We start from the raw sequence: 20,921 nt of genomic DNA, 5'->3' as shown, positions 1-20,921 counted from the left end.
TGCACTGCGGTCAAGTCAGCCGTCCCTCGCGTTTGTTTTTCCAAATCAGCTGCTCTTCATTTTTCCTGCTATATTTGACGAGTGATACAAATATTTTTTACCTCAAGTTCTTAAGAACACTGACACTGTTGGACTTGGTACTAGTTTGACTTCTACCAGAAATAAAATGAAGTACTTTTACTGTGTACTTTGTGAGTAATCCTCTGTCAAAGTCCCCTCCATAGTAGGCTACATAATGCATGTTTTTCTGCTATCTTTGATGAATGATAAAAATACAATTTTTACATTAGTTCTTAATGAAATTGATACTGTTGGACTTTGTATTAGTAAGCCTCAAGGTTCAAGGTTCTTTATTGTCAAACTGACATAGCTACAGAGTAATTATGTAGTTGAAAATCTTATGTCACAGGCTTCTCCAACAATGCAACATAATGACATAATAACAATAAGAGCAAGAGCAATACAAAAAGAAAAATAGTTATAAAATAAAGTGATGATGTGGAATAGTGCAGTACGAGTCTATATACAAGTTATTGGAATGATATATATATATTAGGTATTAGATACATATTACTGAGTAGCAGATGAATGTTTTGAAGTTGTTTCAACAGTTCAATTTTTTAACAGTCTCAACTCAATGATTTGACTAACCGCTCAAAGCACTTCATTATGGTGGAGGTGAGTGATACTGGGCGGTAGTCGTTGGGGCAGGTGATGATTGTCTTTTTTGGGACAGGAACGATAGTGGAATGTTTGAAGCATGTGGGGACTACAGACTGCAACAGGGACCTGTTGAAGATGTCTGTGAACACCTCTGCCAGCTGAACTGCACACACCCTGAGAACACGGCCAGGGATGCCATCAGGTCCAGGAGCCTTGTGTGGGTTAACCCTTTTAAAGGATTTACACACATCTGCCCTATTTAAAACAAAAGGGCAGGGCTCCTGGTCCCTCTGTACCTCCACAGCCCGGCTGCTCTCAAAGCGTGCAAAAAAACTGTTCAGCTCATCTGGGAGAGATGCGCACGCAGACACTCCCGCAGCACCCCCCGCCTACTACTAACAATACATTGAAGTACTTTTACTGTGTATTTTTTGAGAAATACTCTGTCAAAGTCACCTGCTGATAACAAAATCAAGCCACTTCGGCTAAGTTTGATGAGGGAATTCTTTTTTGTTGCCATTAGTTCTTCGTGAGATTGATCCCGTTGGACTCAGTACTAGTGAAACTACCCCCACAAGTACTATGAAGTACTTACTGTGTACTTTTCCAGTAATCCTCTGTCAATGTCCCCTCCTGAGTACAAGAATGCATGTTTCTCTGCTATTTTTAATAAGCGTTAAAACACCTTTCTTCATGATACTTATATTGTTGGACAGAGTATTTTAAGAGGATGGTAGACATAATATCAGCAATACTTCCAGTCAGTACTCCGGCAGCAGCATTTTTACCCCTTTGAAAGTATTTAGAGTCTGGCCTGGATAGCTGGTCACAAATATCCTTCAGCAAAGTGACACACTCTGTCACTCTTGTTGGCCTCTTATGATGCTGCTGTCTTTTAATATAGGATTATTTCTCAGCCGCTAGTTCGTTCCTCGCCGATTCTTCAGTCTCATCAGCCTCATCCTTCCATCAGTCCCAGTCAACGCATCAGCCTCCAGCACACTTCCAGTGTCTGACTCCATATGATATTGTCCTGATGCTGTAAGGGTGATGCCCAAGCCCCCAGGAAGTGCGCCGGACTCTGAGGAAAATATTTGTTGTGGCCAAACGGCGGTACTACACTTCCGTATCAGTCGCTGGGCCGGAAAGACTTTTTCTCATTGACTAACATTGGGAAAGAGACGTCTTTAAATCGTTGGATAATTTTTTTTAAACTAAATAAACTACCCAGTATGAACATTTGTATAGCCCTTTGTAAAATGTGCTAATAACGTTATTCTGAGAGTTATTTTCCTCAACATTATGAACGCGGATCTAACCCACGGGACCGCGCCCCCCGGCACGTTCATGTGACGTGTTCAGTACATGAGTTTTACCCATGGATGCACAATAAGAACGGATTATATGATTATATGAATACTTTTGTGACGTTTCGCTCTCTCAAAAGTTGGGCCATTTTGTCTTCATGCGCCAATGAGCAACTCTCATAGGAATGAACGAGGCCCCGCCTCCCACGCTGTATCCAGTTCTTATTATGGTGTCGGGTAAAAGTACTCCGGTGTGAACGCGCCTATAGAAGCCCATGAAGAATGTATCCTTCCACAAATCTTTTCAACTGCTGTATTAATAAAGTTGCCACGTGTTTTCAAATTCAGGTTAAGGCACTATCTGTGCAAAGAATTTAAAATATTCTTAATTTGCAGTATTTAAAAAAAAAAGTGTTCAGAAAGACTGCATCAATGATATGCTATATATATATATGCTATATATATATATATATATATATATATATATATATATAATATCAATATTTGTATTAACTAACCAAAGTCAATTTAAATAGTGGGCAAAAATGGGTTAATTGCCATGCATATGGTGTTTGATATAGTTTACGTTCAATTTCAACTATTTTAGGCAGAAAAACGTATATTGACTAAACCTTCTTTAATAATTTACTATAATTTAGAAAGGTTTTTGTGAGAAATCATTTCAAAAGTAATTTTTCTTTTCATTTTATATTTAAATTTAAAATATTTGCACACAACATTATTAATTTATACATTTTAATAATTGTTTTTAAATTATGAATCAATTTATTTTAATCTATTTGCTTGAGGCTGGGGAAGATATATCAGCATGTAGTTCAACATGCAAATGTTCTAATGCAAGTAAGTATAAGTATAACATGGAAAAGGAAATAAAATAGGTTTCATAAGAGGATGTGGATTTATTTTCTCTCACCTTGTAATTACACAATCAAACAATCTATAATTTAGCTCTGGCCTTCACTCACAAAAAAACATTTTGCTGGATTGGACACATTTTTCGAAGCTCTATTGACTGACATGCAATGACTGGGACTGATGGAAGAATCTGCGAGGAATGAACTAGGAGCAGAGAAATAATCCTATATTAAAAGACAGCAGCATCATAAGAGGGCAACAAGAGTGACAGTGTGTGTCACTTTGCTGAAGGATAGACCAGCTATCCAGGCCAGTCTCTAAAGACTTTCCAAGGTGTAAAATGCTGCTGCCGGAGTACTGACTGGAAGTATTGCTGATATCATGTCTACCATCCTCTTAAAATACTCTGTCCAACAATATCAGTCTCATGAAGAAAGTTTTTTTTAACGCTTATTCAAAATAGCAGAGAAACATGCATTCTTGTTCTCAGGAGGGGACATTGACAGAGGATTATTGGAAAAGTACACAGTAAGTTCTCCATAGTACTTGTGGGGGTAGTTTCACTAGTACTGAGTCCAACAGGATCAATCTCACGAAGAACTAATGGCAACAAAAAAGAATTCCCTCATCAAACTTAGCCGAAGTGGCTTGATTTTGTTATCAGTAGGTGACTTTGACAGAGTATTTCTCAAAAAATACACAGTAAAAGTACTTCAATGTATTGTAAGTAGTAGGCTAACTAATACAAAGTCCAACAGTATCAATTTCATTAAGAACTAATGTAAAAATTGTATTTTTATCATTCATCAAAGATAGCAGAAAAACATGCATTATGTATGGAGGGGACTTTGACAGATTACTCACAAAGTACACAGTAAAAGTATTTCATTTTATTTCTGGTAGAAGTCAAACTAGTACCGAGTCCAACAGTGTCAGTTTCCTTAAGAAGTTGTGGTAAAAAATATTTGTATCACTCGTCAAATATAGCAGGAAAGAAATGAAGAGCAGCTGATTTGAAAAAACTCGAGAGGCGGTTGAGTTGACCGCAGTGCAGAATCGCTGTAGGCCTGTAGTTTAAATCTCCTAACAATGTTGTCCATTTTAGACATAGGCTTATTATTTTTACAGCCCTTAATAACATTCGTTTTCTGGGCTTAAAGTGTGTCTAAATGCCCCTTGTTTATAATAATCACCGTTCCTTTAACAGGATACTGTAGTGATTCAAAGTGTGATTTTAGCATACGAGTGCTTTTGTTTTGAAATCACTTCTGTGAGTTCCGCCCCGCCCCTCGCTCCAAGGACCATTTGACCAAGGTAAGGTAAAAAGCAAAAAGGAAAAACGCCTTGCAGACGCTCTTCCGTTTACTTGTTTAATAAAGAAAAACAAATGGACCGTAGATACACGGATTCTGACCTCATCTGCGCTCTTATTTTGTAAGGTAACTTCTGGTAGCAGAATATGAAAAAACTGTAGTTTTTTTGTTTCTGTTTTCTAGTGATTTTATTTTTTGTTTTGAGAAGTAGAAAATGAAAATCATCCCGTTTTTTTAAGTTTAGTAAATCACTTTTTGACCATGATAAAGAAAAACGCCTTGTTTTTCAATTTTAAAGCGAAAATTAAATATCCAGTCGTGTTTTGTTTTTGAATATCCATTTGTGAAAAGAAAATCCAATAACCAAAACATACACTGGCCATGGGCTTACCATGGAGGAGGAAAAGGAGGCTGAGGGAATCAAAAAAGTTGTGTAGGATTTAGAGAGTACATGATTCTAATGCAACAATCACAGACTGACCTTTTCTTGTGCTTGCGCTCATCCTTCCTCTTATGTTTTAAACTTGAAGAGCTGGTGGGAAGAAAAATAATAGATTTAAGAGCGAGGCGTATAAAGCCTACACAAGCAGCCTGCTTTCTTACTCACATGAAAGGAATTGGCTTTTCAGTTGGAAATCTTACCGAAAGCAGAAGCTAAATATGAACTACTTTATGACACAAATGAATCCAGGTTTACATTTTACATTTTGCTCTTTCAAATGAATATTTAACCATTTGAAAGGCATACATTTTTAATCAAACACATACCTGTGCTTTGACTTTTTGGAGGTATACCTGGAACAGGGGAAAAAAGAGGATTTCAGTTATCTTAAAATAAATGTCATGCCATATTTCCAATATTGTTGTAGAAAGCAAGAACTACCTATGCCGTTTGCTTTTCTTGGAGCTCTTCTTCTTCTTCTTTTTCTTCTTCCTCAGCGGGGACAGGCTGTAGGAAGGAGACCTAAAGCCGGAGAACAAATAAACATGAACTATAGAGAGAACCAAGCTTCTTCCTGTACACATTTTCTTAGTTTGTTTAGTTCAGAGTCATATCATTTTGGGAACTGACCTTTTCCTTTTCCTCTTACGCTCGGACTTTCGCTTTTTCTTCTTCCCCTTGGGCCGAGGGGAGAGCTCCTCATCAAAGGAGGGGCTGCGAGCAGAGACAGAACAGAGGGGGCACGTCAGTCTTCAGTGATATGAAATGGGAAATCTCAGCAGCCGCAGAGATTCTAATATTTCTTCCAATGTTTGGACTTTTGGAATTTTATTTACAGAATATATTGCGTTTGCTGAGAGTTAAAAGGTTATTCCACTCAATTTAGAAAAGTTACTTTTTGCTTCCCTCTTGTATTATCTACCAACACAGATAGTTTCAGTTTTATTTGCCAAGTTGGGGTATCCGTCTCTGATATTTCTTCCTCCACCTTATACAACAGAGGTTAATGGATTCTCAACAGCCCAGTGTTCATGGGAAATAGGTCCATATTGGACAATTCTAGAGCTCGCAATTTAAATGCAATGCCAAAGATAAGTACATACATACAGAGTAGGGTGGTCCTTAGTGCCATGTACATTTTAGAATTCATTTATTATAAGCTCCAACCACCGGAATTCGTTATGATAGTCAAGAAAACTCTCCTGGTGAATTTTATTCAAATTCCAACAGCATTTACCCCTCCCTCATCAACCTTGAAGTTTAGCCTCACGTAGGGTGGTCCTTAAAATTGAAAGTCGGAAAGTCTAAGCTCCAACCCCCAGAATTCATTCTATTAGTCAAGAAAACTCTCCTGGTGAATTTTTTCCTCAATCTGACAACATTTACCCCTCCCTCATCGACCTGGGCTGCCACACCAGCAACCATAAACTGAGGCTAAACTTCAAGGTTGACAACACCGGTGCCCCTCAAGGCTGCGTGCTCAGCCCTCTCCTCTACTCCCTGTTCACCCACGACTGCGTGGCCACACACAGCTCCAACACCATCGTGAAGTTTGCTGATGACACGACCGTCATCGGCCAGATCACAGACGATGACGAGACGGCGTACAGAGAGGAGGTCGAAAACCTGACATCTTGGTGCCAGGATAACAACCTCCATCTCAACATCAGCAAAACAAAGGAGCTGATTGTGGACTACAGGAAGCAGCAGGGAGAGGGACACGCCCCCATCGCCATCAATGGGACTACGGTGGAGAGAGTCAAAAGCTTCAGGTTCCTTGGGGTCCACATCACTGAGGACCTGACATGGTCTCTTCACACCACCACCATCACCAAGAAAGCTCGACAGCGGCTCTTCTTCCTCCGCAGGTTGAGGAGGTTCAAAATGGATTCCAGGATACTCTGCAACTTCTACAGGTGCACGATAGAGAGTATCCTCACTGGCAGCATGACGGCCTGGTACGGCAGCTGCACCGACCTCGATCGTAAGGCTTTACAGAGGGTGGTGAAAACTGCACAGCACATCACCAGGACGGAGCTGCCATCCATGGAGGACCTTTACTCCCAGCGGCTCAGGAAGAAATCACTACGGATTATCAAAGACCCCCATCACCCCAGCCACAAACTGTTCTTTCTGTTGCCGTCTGGCAGACGTTACCGCAGCATCCTGGCAAGGACAAGAAGATTCGGAGACAGTTTCTTCCCGCGGGCAGTGAGACTGTTAAAAAATTGAACTGTTGAAACAACTTCAAACATTCAACTGCTACTCAGTAGTATGTATCTAATACCTAATATATATATATCATTCCAATAACTTGTATATAGACTCATACTGCACTATTCCACATCATAACTTTATTTCATTTTTATAACTATTATTATTTTTGTATTGCTCATGCTCTTATTGTTATTATGTTATGTTATTATGTTGCATTGTTGGAGAAGCCTGTGACATAAGATTTTCAACTGCATAATTACTCTGTAGCTATGTCAGATTGACAATAAAGAACCTTGAACCTTGACCTGCTTTCCAGGCAACAGGGTTGACGATCCTGTGGTGGTGCTCAAAGTATTACAAAATACCTAAATTGGAACCAAGTATTTAGGTTAATAGTGGTTCTTTGTCCATTTCAAATTTCACTTTTCAAGGCTATGAGCGCAACTAAAGAGAATTGTGAAAATGAGTTTTTGTGCCATAGCCCTTGCTGGAGGCAATATATTATAAGTTATTTACCAATTTTTACATGTGATACTCCAGTGTAAAAGTTGCTTACTTTTCTACAGTTTTCTATACCTTTCATGTCATACAAAAATGTTTTTCCTAAATTATTTTCAGGCAAATAACCCTCACAGAATGAGTGGGGTAAAATAATCCACATGACTCATGGCTGGCATCACACAACTGCACGCAAATGCATCCTGATTCCCTCTCACAACAAACACAAGCAAGATTATCTGTGAGCTGAATGTCCTATACCCGATGATCCCATCACAACAGCATGATGAAATCCTATCGGGACTGTTTTAAAGTACAAAGCAGATCGCATGCCAGTGAGCGTCACTGAAGTTGAGGCTGATGACACCATGGCCTCTCTCAGAGGGGGAGATAGATCTGTGATACACCCCATCCCCTGCCAGCGCCCATAGCTTAAGCCTTGGAATCTGTGTTGTGCATTTCTATTGGCTGTAATAATTGTATATTTTCTACTGTACCAACACATTTACGGTACAAAACATAACCTGTAATCTTTCACTGTGTTCAATGTACACTTGGGCAGTAATCCCTTCAAAATATTACCTTTATGAATGTAAGAATTGATTGTTTAATAATATGCTTTTTTTATCCTGATAATTAAAACATTTTGGATTCTTGTGAGAAAAACTATGTTAGGAAAAGTGTTTTTATTTATCTTAGTGATTCTCTATAATTTAATTGAGTATGGGTACTTAGAGAGTACTAAGAGACCTGTTTTACTTTTATTGATCACTGAGCATTTGGGATCTGAGTAGCTGCGACTTGGCTGTGTGACCAAATTATGACACTGCAGGTATATTTCTCCGGACGCACCAAAAGTGTAAGGAAGTGTGCATGAATTTTTGGCGCAAAAATACCAGTCCAAACAAATCCTTTCCAAAAAGGCACGTTTTGCACAAGTCATTACCAAGAAACGAAACTTGTCTGATTCCATCTGTTGAACAGCTTGACTGCTGTCCAGAGGTCCACTTAATGTTCTCTCTGAAAATGACTGATGTGCGAAGGGAGATGAGGGCCTTTGAAGCACCACAGGTTCACTGAGTGAGCCTTTCAAGTGCAGACCAACTGAATCTCATAAGAAGCAAAGACAGGTGGGTGTGAGCGAGCATGTAGGGTGGTACAGGGTAAAGGAGAGATGTACAATAACATCATGTTGAATGCAACTCACTCCGGCAGCTTCACCTTGCCTTTGATAAGGAGGTTTAACATTTGCTTCATTTGGAAATCAGGAAATGGTGTCTGGTGTAGGTTGAACCTGAATTGATGTAGAATTAATGTAGAAGTGATGGAGTGTTAACATCATTAATAGTAGGGTAGTAAATAAGGTAGAGGAGGGAGTTGGCATGGAGACAAGATGCACTAAAACTACTGCACTGGCATTTACTCAGATACAGACAGAAATATATCGCTACATGCACACAGAAGAGTTTTATGGATTTATAATTGAAGCTTATCCAATGAACAATGCATCCGTATTTCCAGTCCACACAGAAGGGGCCTTTGTGACTAGCAACTCAAGGAAAGTCAACCTTAACCTTTCATTTGTTAAACGTCAAGTTCCTTTCACTACTTACTATTACATTTGTATTGTAAACTCCAACCAGCTTTGAGCCAAGCCTCTCAGATTTGTTTTGATCCTCCATCAAGTGAGAAACAAGCTTTCAATCTTCTCAATCCCCAAGTACTAGACATATCAAATCTTTCTCAAAAATAAATCGGGAATAAATAGGGAAGATCAGAAAAATATATATTTTTCCTGGCAGCTCTTCTTTGAAGAACTAAATGTAATGATTATTGTTAATTATTTGGTCAAGCAAAAACAAAAAACATTCACAGGATCCAGGTTCTTCAATTGTTATAAGTTGCTGCTTTTCTCTCACTCCTGTATGTTAATATAATTCTAAATGTAATGTCTTTGTGTTCGAGACTGTTGGTCCATTATCAATATGACTTTTGAGACTCATTTCTGAGGTTTATTGAACTCAAGATAATCCACATATTAACCACTCCCTTAAATTGCTGTATGCAGTGTAGCATGGCTCTCATTGGCTCAGTTGTTTCTGGGGCCATTTAGATTAAGTGTTTACAAAGAGCCTTGCGCTAGACAAATGAACGCAAGCAGCAGACTCCTCCTCGAGAAACATCTGCCGCCATCCACCGTGACTCAAGGACGTGGGGAAGGTGAAGCTTCAGCTGAATTCAAGGACACGCAGGAGTGGCAATCAATCAAGTTTTTTTATAGATTCCTTCGTGACACACAAGTATAGTTGTTTTCTTCTCCACTGAAAAACAAAAACACCAACTAGCAACCCGGACTTTAGTTAGAGAAACGATGCGTGTAAACTAAACAATTACTATTAATGCTACTTTGAATTTGGATGAATGACATTTATGCAAAAAATTATATTTAAACATGCATCAATGAGATGCAACTGTCCTTCGAGATTTTATAGTAAGCCAACATTTCTTTTGAATAACACAAACATTGGAAACTGTAATTTACTAATAAAGTTCTTCATTTTAAGTGGTTTCAATTAACATTATTAATATCTAAATAATATTTTTGACGAAAATAATATCTGTATCAGACATTTTTAAAAGGGGGCCTATTATGCTTTTTGAGGGGTGTCCCTTCCCTGTAGTGTGTTCTATAGGTTTTTGTGCATGTAAATGGTTTGCAAAGGCTAAAATCCCAAAGTTCCCTCCAGAGGAAGTTTCCCTCCACAGTCCGCCCCTGCCTGAAACGCCCTGTGTGTAGTCCTTGGTTTACTTCCCTTTACATAGTGACATCACTATGTAACACTCGTGCTTCTATTGACTAGCGCTCCAACACATTGTACGTAATAGGCTAAGTGGCGGGACATCTCTAAGCGGTTGACCAATCACAACAGAGCCGGCCGGCTGACATGGGCTCTGGTTTCAGACAGAGGGGGTAAAGAGGTGCTGCAGCACAGGCAGTATGGGATGGATAAAGACCTTTTTGAACTTTTTGAGCATGGAAACATGTCACGGTAAAGGCACTAAACAATAACGAAACCTGAAAATCAGCATGTCAGGGCCCCTTTAAGCACTTTCTTAATACTTGACTTTTACGTCGAAACAACAGCAGGTCACAGTTACAGGTGAGTGTGATCAGAAGTGGTCTGGACAGGGACAAACTGCACCCCCGCTTGATGTATGCGACTACAGAGCTCTGGAGACTATCTGCCTGTTTCATTGGATGCAGAAGACTGTCTCTCTATAATAAATGGCCCTGCTTGGTGTAGTCGGCAGTTTGGGAGCATTAGGAACTGAAATGCATTAGAGCTGATTAGACCGACCAAGCCCAAGTACCCTCTCCTGGTAATGAGAACACTTTGTCACTCATTAACACTTCTACCATTCTTGCCTTGTAGGAAGAGAGCACAAGGAAAGCATTTGCATTTTTTCTTGCCAGCAGAAACCGTTTCTTTTGATGAGGTGGAGAGAATGAAAGGGAAAATGAGAGAACAGTCAATTGCTGGCTACACTGGGAATGGTGATTGCGCGAAACAATGGCGTATGGAAAAAAGAGATTTAGGGGACACCTGATGAGAATATGCTCAATGCAGTCTATTTTCCTGAAAACATGTTGCTTTTTCCCGCAATCATGCAGAAGTACTGTAATTGTAACTGCATCTTAGATATGCTGTTATATAAAAAATACATCACTCAAAGCCCATATATTGTACATTTGGATATTGAATTTCTTATGTTTCTAGTGGGGTTGTCGAGGAATACAGCTTTTTCTGGGAACAGAATTAAACGCAAATGGTTAATTTCAGTGTCACTTTTTCTATTAAAAGATGTGTTGGTAACACGTGCTTTCTGAAACACTGTAGCTAACTTATAGTGTCTATAAGGGAGCTGCTGTCAGTTGGTTCTGTTTCATGTTATAATTAACATTGGTTGCTCTGCTAAATAAGGCGGCTTCTGGCCAATTAGCAAGATAACAATTCAAAGAACAAATGTCTTTCTCAACAGAGGAGAGTTTTCACAGGCAGCCACTTGCAGTGCTTTGTAAATGAGACAAAGACTTTGGAAGTGTATCCACCTCATTAGCCACTTTTTACCAGACGGAGATGAATAAACACAAACAATTTATTTCGTTCTTGGTCATTTTTGATTAATTAATTATGTGTTTATAGCCAGGGGTGCACATAACTGGTACGCAGCTATGCATGCGCGGCCTAAATGTGGAATGCGTAACGTCACGTGAGTCACTGCGCGCCTTTGCGCGCCTTTGCGTACCTGATCAAATCATAACATATTTGGTGGAGGCCTACACGTGTTTCATGTAAAAATTCAATGGAGTAGACATGTCGAAAAAACAAAAAACACTGAGCAACTACTTTGGCGTTTCGCCACCTGCAAAGAAACAACAAACCGAGCCAGAGCCGAAGAAACGATTATTTTCTGAAAAGTGGCTCCAAAACGTGCCGTGGCTGGATGCCGATGATGAGCGCACTGAAATGTGGTGCAAAATATGCCGCTCGCATCCACATCTAGCAGACAAAACGGGTACGTTTTATACAGGCTCGAAAAATGTCAACCACCCTTTGTTTGAAAAACATGAAAGAGCAAGGAGCATGTTAATGTGGCACAAGTTATTGCTAATAAACAAGCTAATGAAGAACTATCCAGCCACCAACTTGCTAGATGGCAAGGCAAGCTGAATGAAGAACAATGGCAAGCCCTGTGTAATATTTTTCTCCTCGCCTTTCATAAAGCTAAACATGCACGTCCTATGTCTTCCTATACTGAGGATATTCCTTTACTGAAGCGGCTAGGAGTAAATATCGGAGGCGCATATCACTCATGTGAAAGGGGGACACGGATTATGCAGACCATTGCGCAAACTATCAGTGGGGAGTTGAGACTAAAGTTGAAGTCTGCTGAACTTTGGGGGCTGCTTTTTGATGGATCTGAGGACATCACAAAAACCGAGCAGGAGATCGTTTACATCGTGTCCGTGTCCAGCAACGGAGAGTTTACTTCGGACTTTGGGATCCCCTTTGTGAAACTGGGTAAGTTTCACAATATCAGATGGTCTGCGTGGAGGCATGAAACACTGTTAAAAATATCAAGACTATTGCCAGCCATTAAAATGCAACTGGCTACAAGTGATAACAATGACTTAAAGCATATATGCTCTGAGCGTTTTCACTGTTTTCTGGCCAACATGCTTGACATTGGCAACATTTTGAAGATCACATCCATTAGGTTTCAGAAGGAAAAACTGACCATTGGGGAATGTAAGGATGAACTCATGGTGGCCATTGGACAGTTCACACTTCTGCTCGATGCTGAAGGCCACTACAGGAGGACACACACTGTTTCTAATGATGATGCTGACAGGGACAAGACAAACATACTCAGGGGGTTAATTGAAGGGTTTGAAATCAGATATGACTCCCTCAAGTCATGTGATCACTTCTTAGTGTTTGATCCTTCAACTTGGCCTCAGGAAATGCAAGGAATTCACAGTTTTGGCAACACAACCGTTTGCAACATTCTTCAGAAATATGAGGCCACCTTGCAACTTGACAGAGACACTATTATGAGAGAATGGATGTGTTTAAAGCAAGCAGGAAAACGCTTGGCTGCCTCCTCTGTGTATGACTCGCACCAAATATTAAATTGTAATCCAGATGCTTACTCCAGCATCCAGCAGCAACAAATTAGTTAAAGGGGACCTATCATGCAAAATGCACTTTTGTACGTCTTTTATACATGAATATGTGTCCCCGGTGTGTCAGGGAACTCACAAAGTGTCAGAAAACACAACCCTCTCTCTTTTCCTCCATACCCAAATCTCTAAAAACGGGGCTGCAACGGATCTGATACAGACTGATACAGATTTGAAATATCTCTGACGTCAGAAACGAGGAGCTCCGCCTATATGGGCAACTCTCCACCTATCAGGAGGAGACAGCCACGGCCATTGCCGTTCGAAAGCGCTGGAGACGCTGTAGTACATATGCCAGGCCTGTAGGTGGCACTGTAGTCTGCCACAAAAGCAGCGAAGAAGACTTCTCACAGAATCAGCCCTTGCAAAAACAGGGCTGGAAAAGAGCAAATAGAGCGAAATAAGGCATGGCTAAAATGCATGATCTGTTTGGTATTTTGAAAAAAAAACTTCACAGACATGTTTTATATAGGTATGGCCATACAATATATTATTCAAATATAGCATGATAGGTCCACTTTAAACTGTCTCTTACACTGCATTTGAGCAGTGCAGCTTGTGAGAGGGGATTCTCACATCTAAACATAATAAAAACCCAGTATAGATCTCGTCTGTCACATGCTCGTCTCTCAGCCCTGATGCACATTCACCTGTCAAAGAAGACCACAGAGACATTTGACCCAAAGCCAGCTGTTGACCTGTGGATGGAGACAGGGAGGTGCATCTGCAGCAATATCCTTTACCATGCAAGAAGTGGAAATAGAGGACAGTGAGGAAGACACTGAGGAGGACAGTGAGGAGGAATACATTTATTGAAACCACGCTTCGTGTGGGGTGAGTACCAAACCCTGTCTCCTGGTACTCATCTGAGTAACTCTCTGAAAAAGTTATGTGTACCCCTGTTTATAGCCAGAGATGCCTCTGTGTAGCTGTTGAAGCTTGATCCTGACTGTACAGTCAGTAACTGAATAACCTTCCATTGCTCTTGATGACAGTCCCATAGACAAAGTTCACCATTTAGATAAGTAGTGATTGTCAGAAAATATTGAAGTTGGAGGATTTATAACAGTATAGTCCCAATTCTCTAAAATCTGTTTTAGAATTCCTTTTAAAGTGCTAATATTCAAAATCAAGGCTCAGCATGTTCTTGCAAGATAGTATATAACCAAACTTCAAACCTGTTCTGTTCCCCTGAGGTCCGCATTTTCGGATATTTATCTATTCCAAAGTCAAGGTTAATAACCAAGTGTGATGAAAGCTGTGTTGGCTCCTTGGCTCTGAAACAGCCTTCTACTACAGCCCTGCCAACAATGTCTCTGCTTTAAATGTCATCCTAAAACACATTTTATTGAAAGGTTTTTCATAAAAAGTATCACATAACACATATTCACTGTTTTATTGTAAGATGACCTTTTTGAATAGGACATCTTCTGTAATAATTAATGTGTTGTGCTTTAATAAATACAAAGAATTATTTTTGTGATAATGACTATTATAAAAATCAACCAGCTGAATGTACTGTAGGCTTCAGTTAACAATTTTTAGGCTGCCTTCAAACCGACAATAGTCATGCATAAAAAATGCAGCTCTTTCAGCGATTTCAGTTGTACATGATCATCTAGTATCCAGTATACTACTATCATATTATATAATATCAGATTAAAGAAACTTGACTTGACTTTTTTCTAACTTTAATCTTGAAATGTCAAGTTTATTCTTAGCATTTCAACTTTATTTTCAATATTATAACTTTATTATTTTCTTATTTTGACCATATTTTCAAACAAATAACATAGAAAATACTCATCCTCTGATTTATATCTACTAAAAAAGGCACTTAGACTGAAAGTTCAAGTTTATTCTCAAAATGTAAAAGAAGACCTTTTTTCTCTGATTCATTTTTTTGTCACGTGTACAAAACAATGCGTGATTTTTGCGGCCTCAGGGTGAAATATAAGAAATCAATCAACTAAGACACATCAGACTAAACATCACAACATAGTTGGGCACAGTGCCTAGGCCGAAACTCTGAAAAGACTAAAACACTTTTACTGTATGAAACCTCATTATAGATACATATTTATTAAGCTTATGGGAAAGTGTACAAAAAAAGCAGGGTATTGTATCTGTGTAATAACTATTTAAATGAATGTTTTTGTAACTAAAATATGATTATGATATGCTCTTGATATCCTTTCATAGGAAGACATTGGCTGGGCGGGTGATAATGATGTTACCAGGTCTACTTTCCTGAAGACATGTCTTGTGATTCCTCAGTAAAGTTAAAACAACTCTGCATATCTCACTGCTACTTAAAGCTGAAGTGCTCCAGTGTAACTTCAAATCGCAGAAGAAGGCTCTATTTCAAGGATAACAAACACCATAAATCTTTCTCACTGCGCTCCTTCTATCAGATGTTTCTTCTTGCACGCACAAACTAGAAAAATGATTATCACAAGTCCGCATGGCTGTATGTTCTCTGCACTCGCTGTCTAATTCAAAAACAAAGAGAAGCAGCCGCTGGGTAAAGTTCATCCGAAGAGAAGTGATTCATGTTTATGATCCTCTCTAACACCTCCGATGTGGCTTCCGTCGTGTTTTACATATCGCTGTCTGCTCCCCTGGTGTGTAACTGCAACGGCTTTGAAGGTGTCAGATTAATTGAGAGGTTTCTTTTTAAAGGAGAAAAATGCCTGAATCGATTTTCCCCACCTCAGAATAAAAAAGCCTGAAAACTATTCTCAGTGTGTGAAGGAGACTTTTGGTTTAAGGTGCTGGTGAAAAGAAAGGTTCTGAATGACACAGTGTGGGATTCCTCACAACATGTTTGTATTTCTCCACTGGGCCAGGGCTGATAACACTGTTTACTTTCCCCGAACCAGAATACAGAGATTAGCTCTGTTTTTCTCACCGAGAGTCGAGCCCTCAAGGAGTTTTTGGTGTACTGCTTTATCATCAGTGCCAATATCTACAAAAGCATCAACCAAAAAACTAATAACATCACAAACCATTCATCATCTGAAATGTTTCATTATGATCAACAATCCTACAACTTCAAGGGATGAATTTCAAGATCAGAAGAACTTCCTTGATGGTATTCAAGTGCTTTTTTGAAATCATTGATTCTCACTCACCTCCGGGCCCTGCGATGACTGTGGTGTTTGCGTCCTTTCCCTTTGATGCAGCCATTTCTGTCCGAGCTGTCCACCCTGGTGTCCACAGCTTTCCTCTCATCAGTCTTGAGCGGCTGGCAGGCGGCTGTCTCCAAGCTGTGAGGTAAGGAAAGAAATGGAATTACTGTTTGCTCTGCCTTCGCATGAGAACTTTTCTTAAAGCCTCTATCATACAAAAGTGAGGACGATTTTGGCATGCTTGGTTAGCCTTATTCCCTCTGGTCTACTGGATAAGCATTTTATTCCCCTCCATTTCTCCCGGCCAGCCATTCTCTGGGAAAATTGGAGGGCAGCCATTTCCCATTCAAATCGAGGTGTCAATTGAAATGTTATTTACATGCTTCAGTTAACCTGCATTTTGGTAAAGGGTGTTGTCTATCTTGTGCAGATGCAGCCACATGCGATGCATGGTTATTGGTATGGTTGAAGTTCTCTTTCAAATGTTTTTTCTGATAAACCAGAGCTATACAATTTTAGTTAGCAGTCTATTTTAAAGCAGGCATAAAAAAGAAAAGGTTTAAGCAATTTTTAAAACAAGGTAAATAATTTCTGGCTTCCGAACAATGCTGCTTTAAGTCAGGTGTTCAAAATATTCATCCATAGTCAAATGTGGCTGCAGAACAAATGACTAAATAAACTGAATGATTAGATGTGAGCACACAGTTCTAGCCCTGCCTATTATTCTCTGTTTTAGTCATGGGAGATTTGAGCGTAATTACACATTCTCCTCTTCTTCGAGTGGCTCCCGTCTGATTGTAATGAGAAGATAATCAGAGCCGGAGATTACTCCTCCTCTTCCCCCAGAGACGAGCAGGCAGGAGCCGTCGCTTTCCTTCTTCCTCACCTTCACTTCCCTCTGATTCTCTACATAGTAGGGGATTGCCCCCGGCACGGAACTAATAATGTAAAATGGCAGACTGGGTGCCCCAACATGACCAAGGGTTTGGAAGGTGATGAAGGAGATAAAGATGATTACTCTGATGAAGGAGGCTGATGGGAAAGGAACCTTCAAATGTCCTGGTGATCTTTGCAAACGTTCTCCAATGCTTGTTAGAGACGAGAATACAAGTTTGATAGTATTATTCAATGTATCGTTGCATGGAATTATTGCTGTTAGAGATGACAAATTGAGGATTGATTTATAATTATTTTTACAGTGGTTGATCATTTAAGACAGTCGATTGGTCTGTTCGATTTTCTATACTGCTCCTTAAGGCTGCATTTTAGTCGGAACGGAGTGTGTGTTTCTGCACAAATGTTAACATGGCAAAGTGAACGGGGAAAAAATGTTGTTGGTGGCATCAGATCAAACAGCGAATATGGTTAAATTATCTTTTCCGATCACCTGTGTACTCCACGACAGTTGTGGTTAATTGGTCGGCATCATACATGTCTGCCATGTCTCGAGGCAGTAATTTATTGGTATTTGATTAGTTATTTTGTAACAGTGACCATCTAAAATGGGAAATTATTTTCTAGACTAATCCCAGCTAACAGTAGGAGGTTCATATAGTGATTTTGTCACACTCTTTATTTGCATACCCCAATAATAGGCCCAGCAGCACTACTGCCTGATTTCAGCTATTTAATGTTCTCCTGCTACCCTACTGCTCTTGTATTTGCATTTAGGTGTAACCACATTCCTATGTTTCTTATATGTGGGGGTGCATATTGAATGCATAACCAAAACCAACAACCGTGCAACTTGATCGTTACTTCACTGCGATCCGGCAATAATAAAGCAAAGTAGAATATAAAGACCATGTTAAACCAAGGTCATTTTTTTATTCCTAGGAAATCCTGGCTCTATACTAGGTGAGTCATTCAGACCAATAAAACACCAAACTCCTGAATATATTTACTCATCTGATGCATTCTAAAAAATCCAACATAGCACAAGAATTCTGCGGAATCACTGTAAATTCACAGCTATGAAGCAGACCTCATGTAAGGAGGTATTTGGCTGGATTTAGGCAAATATATTGATGTCTAAGACATTGCTAATACTTCCTGCAAAGATCTGAATATAAGTAATTATACTTGACACAAAAAGGATGAAACATTTGCGCTGTCAAATGCTCCGTTCAAATCCCTGAATAAAGCAGAAGTGTAAAGTGGCCAAGGCTCCTTGAACCGCCATCCCTTCTGTGCATCTTTCTTATTTGCTGCCACTGTAAGAGCTGCTTTTGATAAGTTCTAAATTAAATCGATTTGGCCATCACGGATGCACATTCCCTTGATTATATATATATATATATATATATCCCTCAATTTATGGCCCAAACATTCCAAGCTATAAGCACCAGGATTTATCTCGGACTGTTTGTATCTGTCACACACACTAACACACAGGCGTTCAAACAAACACACACAAGCATGGAAAATCCTTTTTGAAAAAGTCATTCATAACCAGGCAGTGGTTGAAGGTATTTAAAAAGGGACAATTCAAAGCACCAGACTTGCAAAAAGCTTGAAATGAAAGCAAATACTGAGCCGATTAAGTGACAGTACTTGATGACGAAGAATTATGTGGACACTAATCCTCCAAAATACTGACTGGATTTGTTTACCATAACACAGGTGAAATAAAGTCATAGGCTGGGATCAGCTCCATTACACTCCCTGTTGAAATAAGGCATGATGGGAATGCCACTCATTGAAACCATTGACTGCATGCAGCCGATTCTGGAAGCATCTCACTTTTTGACTTTGTGACCTTTTCCTCTCATCATGTGTCATACTGTACATGTATGCCTCAGCACCACTGCCTTGGCGATGAGTAATTCTGTCACCGGAGGCTAAGAGGGGTGACCATGCGGTGACTAGCTCTCATTTAAGTCTTTGTCTCCTCTCAACATGGGGCTTCTCGGCCCTGTCATACAGGGCTGCTGTATGCTGGCACGTGGATGGGTAACAAATACTGACAGATGGTGCACACTGCAAACAGGAAGAGAGCACTCTTGTAAAAGAGAGTGAGGATGTGATTTTTAGATCCTCCTCTAAATGTGGGATAGATTGTTGCAGTGATTCCTGAAGTGAATTTCATCCAGAGCACTATTTTTTTAGTGCCACATATGTGTTAGTGCAAATTAGTTTAATCTATTAATTTACTAAATGTTTTAGCTCCATTTCATCATTTCAATGTATTCATTCATTTAGTAAACAAATGATCTTTGGATTACTGTTGGTCTGACAAAGTAAGCACCTTTTGAGTTACACAGGAATTATCCATATTTGAGAGGCTGAAAACAATTTAATGACCAAAATGATAAATGGAGCAACATTTAGTATTTCATAGATAATACATCGTTAGTTGAGGCATTTCATTGTGTGTGGATGTCGTTTTCAGGTAACAGTGCAGGATTACAAATGTGAAACATTATCAATGGGTCTGTTGGTCAAGAAAAAAAGGATGATAAAAGAGAACTTCTCTGCGCTGATATATTCATAGACCATCATCGACTGCCAGGTCCACGGGAGGATCATCACAGTTTGTGTACAGTTTCATTGTCCACAGCCCATTTACGATGTTAAATTGAGATAAACTGCTACAATATCTGCCAGGAGCTGCTCTGTAATCTGCCAGCTGCTTTACACAACACTGCATGGCTTTATGTCGGAAGGCTCAAACTCACAACACCAGCTGACATTGTACAGGTGTGCACGAAGCAAAGAAGCATGCAAGGCAGCCATTAAACAAACCAGCAAAACAGTGCTGCACAGCTACGGTGTTTGCATTAAAACCGTGTCAAAATCACACCATGCGATTAACACAGATTGCAATATCAGCTGCCTTCAATTACATTCTGCAAAACATGTTTTCATCTGCACTCGGCTTTTTCAAATCAAGTGTTTACTCCAAGCGTGGGAAGAAAAAACACCTGACAGTTTGCTTCAGGAGGCCTTCTGGGTACGTTTGAGTGTGTGCAGAGCTGGAGGATCAATCCACACCACAACACACACAGCACTCAAATGCAACCTTTTCCTTCTAACCCTTATGTCTATAAACACCTCACTGTGACAGAACAAGATCTTACCAGATAGATTTAAGAGGCACGAGAGGGGCATTTGTACATTTTCTGTGATTCGATCTGTCCCTGAAAACACAACAAGACAAATCCACTTTGTTGTGTTCTGCCGTCTCAGCGTAATTCAGTGTACTATCACATACTTTGCTTCTAGGGTCTATTTAGCACAATTATTTTTGTTTGATTAGACATGTCTGCACCAGTGCATGCTGGATTATCCACACAATTTCAACTCGACTTAATCTCTGTGCCCAGCCAAGAAATGGTCTAGTACATAACCATTAATAACACTGCAATTTTTTATAAATGTGTTGCACACATATAACAATTTCTGTATAAAATGATAATTAGTAAGCTCTAGAAATGCTGGTATTCCAATGTTGATACCATTGGAGAGCATGAATAGCTGTTTCACCTTAGTAAATTAACTTCCTGCTGCTGGCAGTTGCTTCATATGAACCATACAGCCATGAGAGTGGTGTTGATTTTCTTATCCTGCACTATTTATTTAAAATGAAGCTATATTTGCTTGGGACATTACATTACTGTAGTGTGGACATAACTTATTAAAAGTGAAACCGCACATTGATTTTTCTTTACCGAGGGATTTTTCAGGGTCAGAGAGTCTTTCACTTTTGCTAGAAGGGCACTTGCAGAG

The 20,921-nt window shown here is 39.6% G+C and overlaps 1 protein-coding gene across 1 annotated transcript in view; it reads right to left on the bottom strand.

The window, feature by feature from the left end:
- The window catches only part of srrm4 (serine/arginine repetitive matrix 4), a 64,135-nt gene that overhangs the window by 11,155 nt on the left and 32,059 nt on the right, over positions 1–20,921 (bottom strand). Inside the window, exons 2-6 of the mRNA XM_034118476.1 lie at positions 16,197–16,331; positions 5,232–5,315; positions 5,043–5,123; positions 4,928–4,954; positions 4,641–4,691 (exon numbers count right to left, since the gene is read on the bottom strand). Coding sequence (XP_033974367.1) covers positions 4,641–4,691; positions 4,928–4,954; positions 5,043–5,123; positions 5,232–5,315; positions 16,197–16,331 — 378 coding nt within the window. The remainder of the gene's footprint in view (positions 1–4,640; positions 4,692–4,927; positions 4,955–5,042; positions 5,124–5,231; positions 5,316–16,196; positions 16,332–20,921) is intronic.

Source organism: Trematomus bernacchii, unplaced genomic scaffold (assembly GCF_902827165.1).
Source record: "Trematomus bernacchii unplaced genomic scaffold, fTreBer1.1, whole genome shotgun sequence".
NCBI classification, from domain to species: Eukaryota; Metazoa; Chordata; class Actinopteri; order Perciformes; family Nototheniidae; genus Trematomus; species Trematomus bernacchii.
The sequence above is the reverse complement of the archived record's forward strand: the minus strand, read 5'-3'. Positions and strand labels throughout refer to the sequence as shown.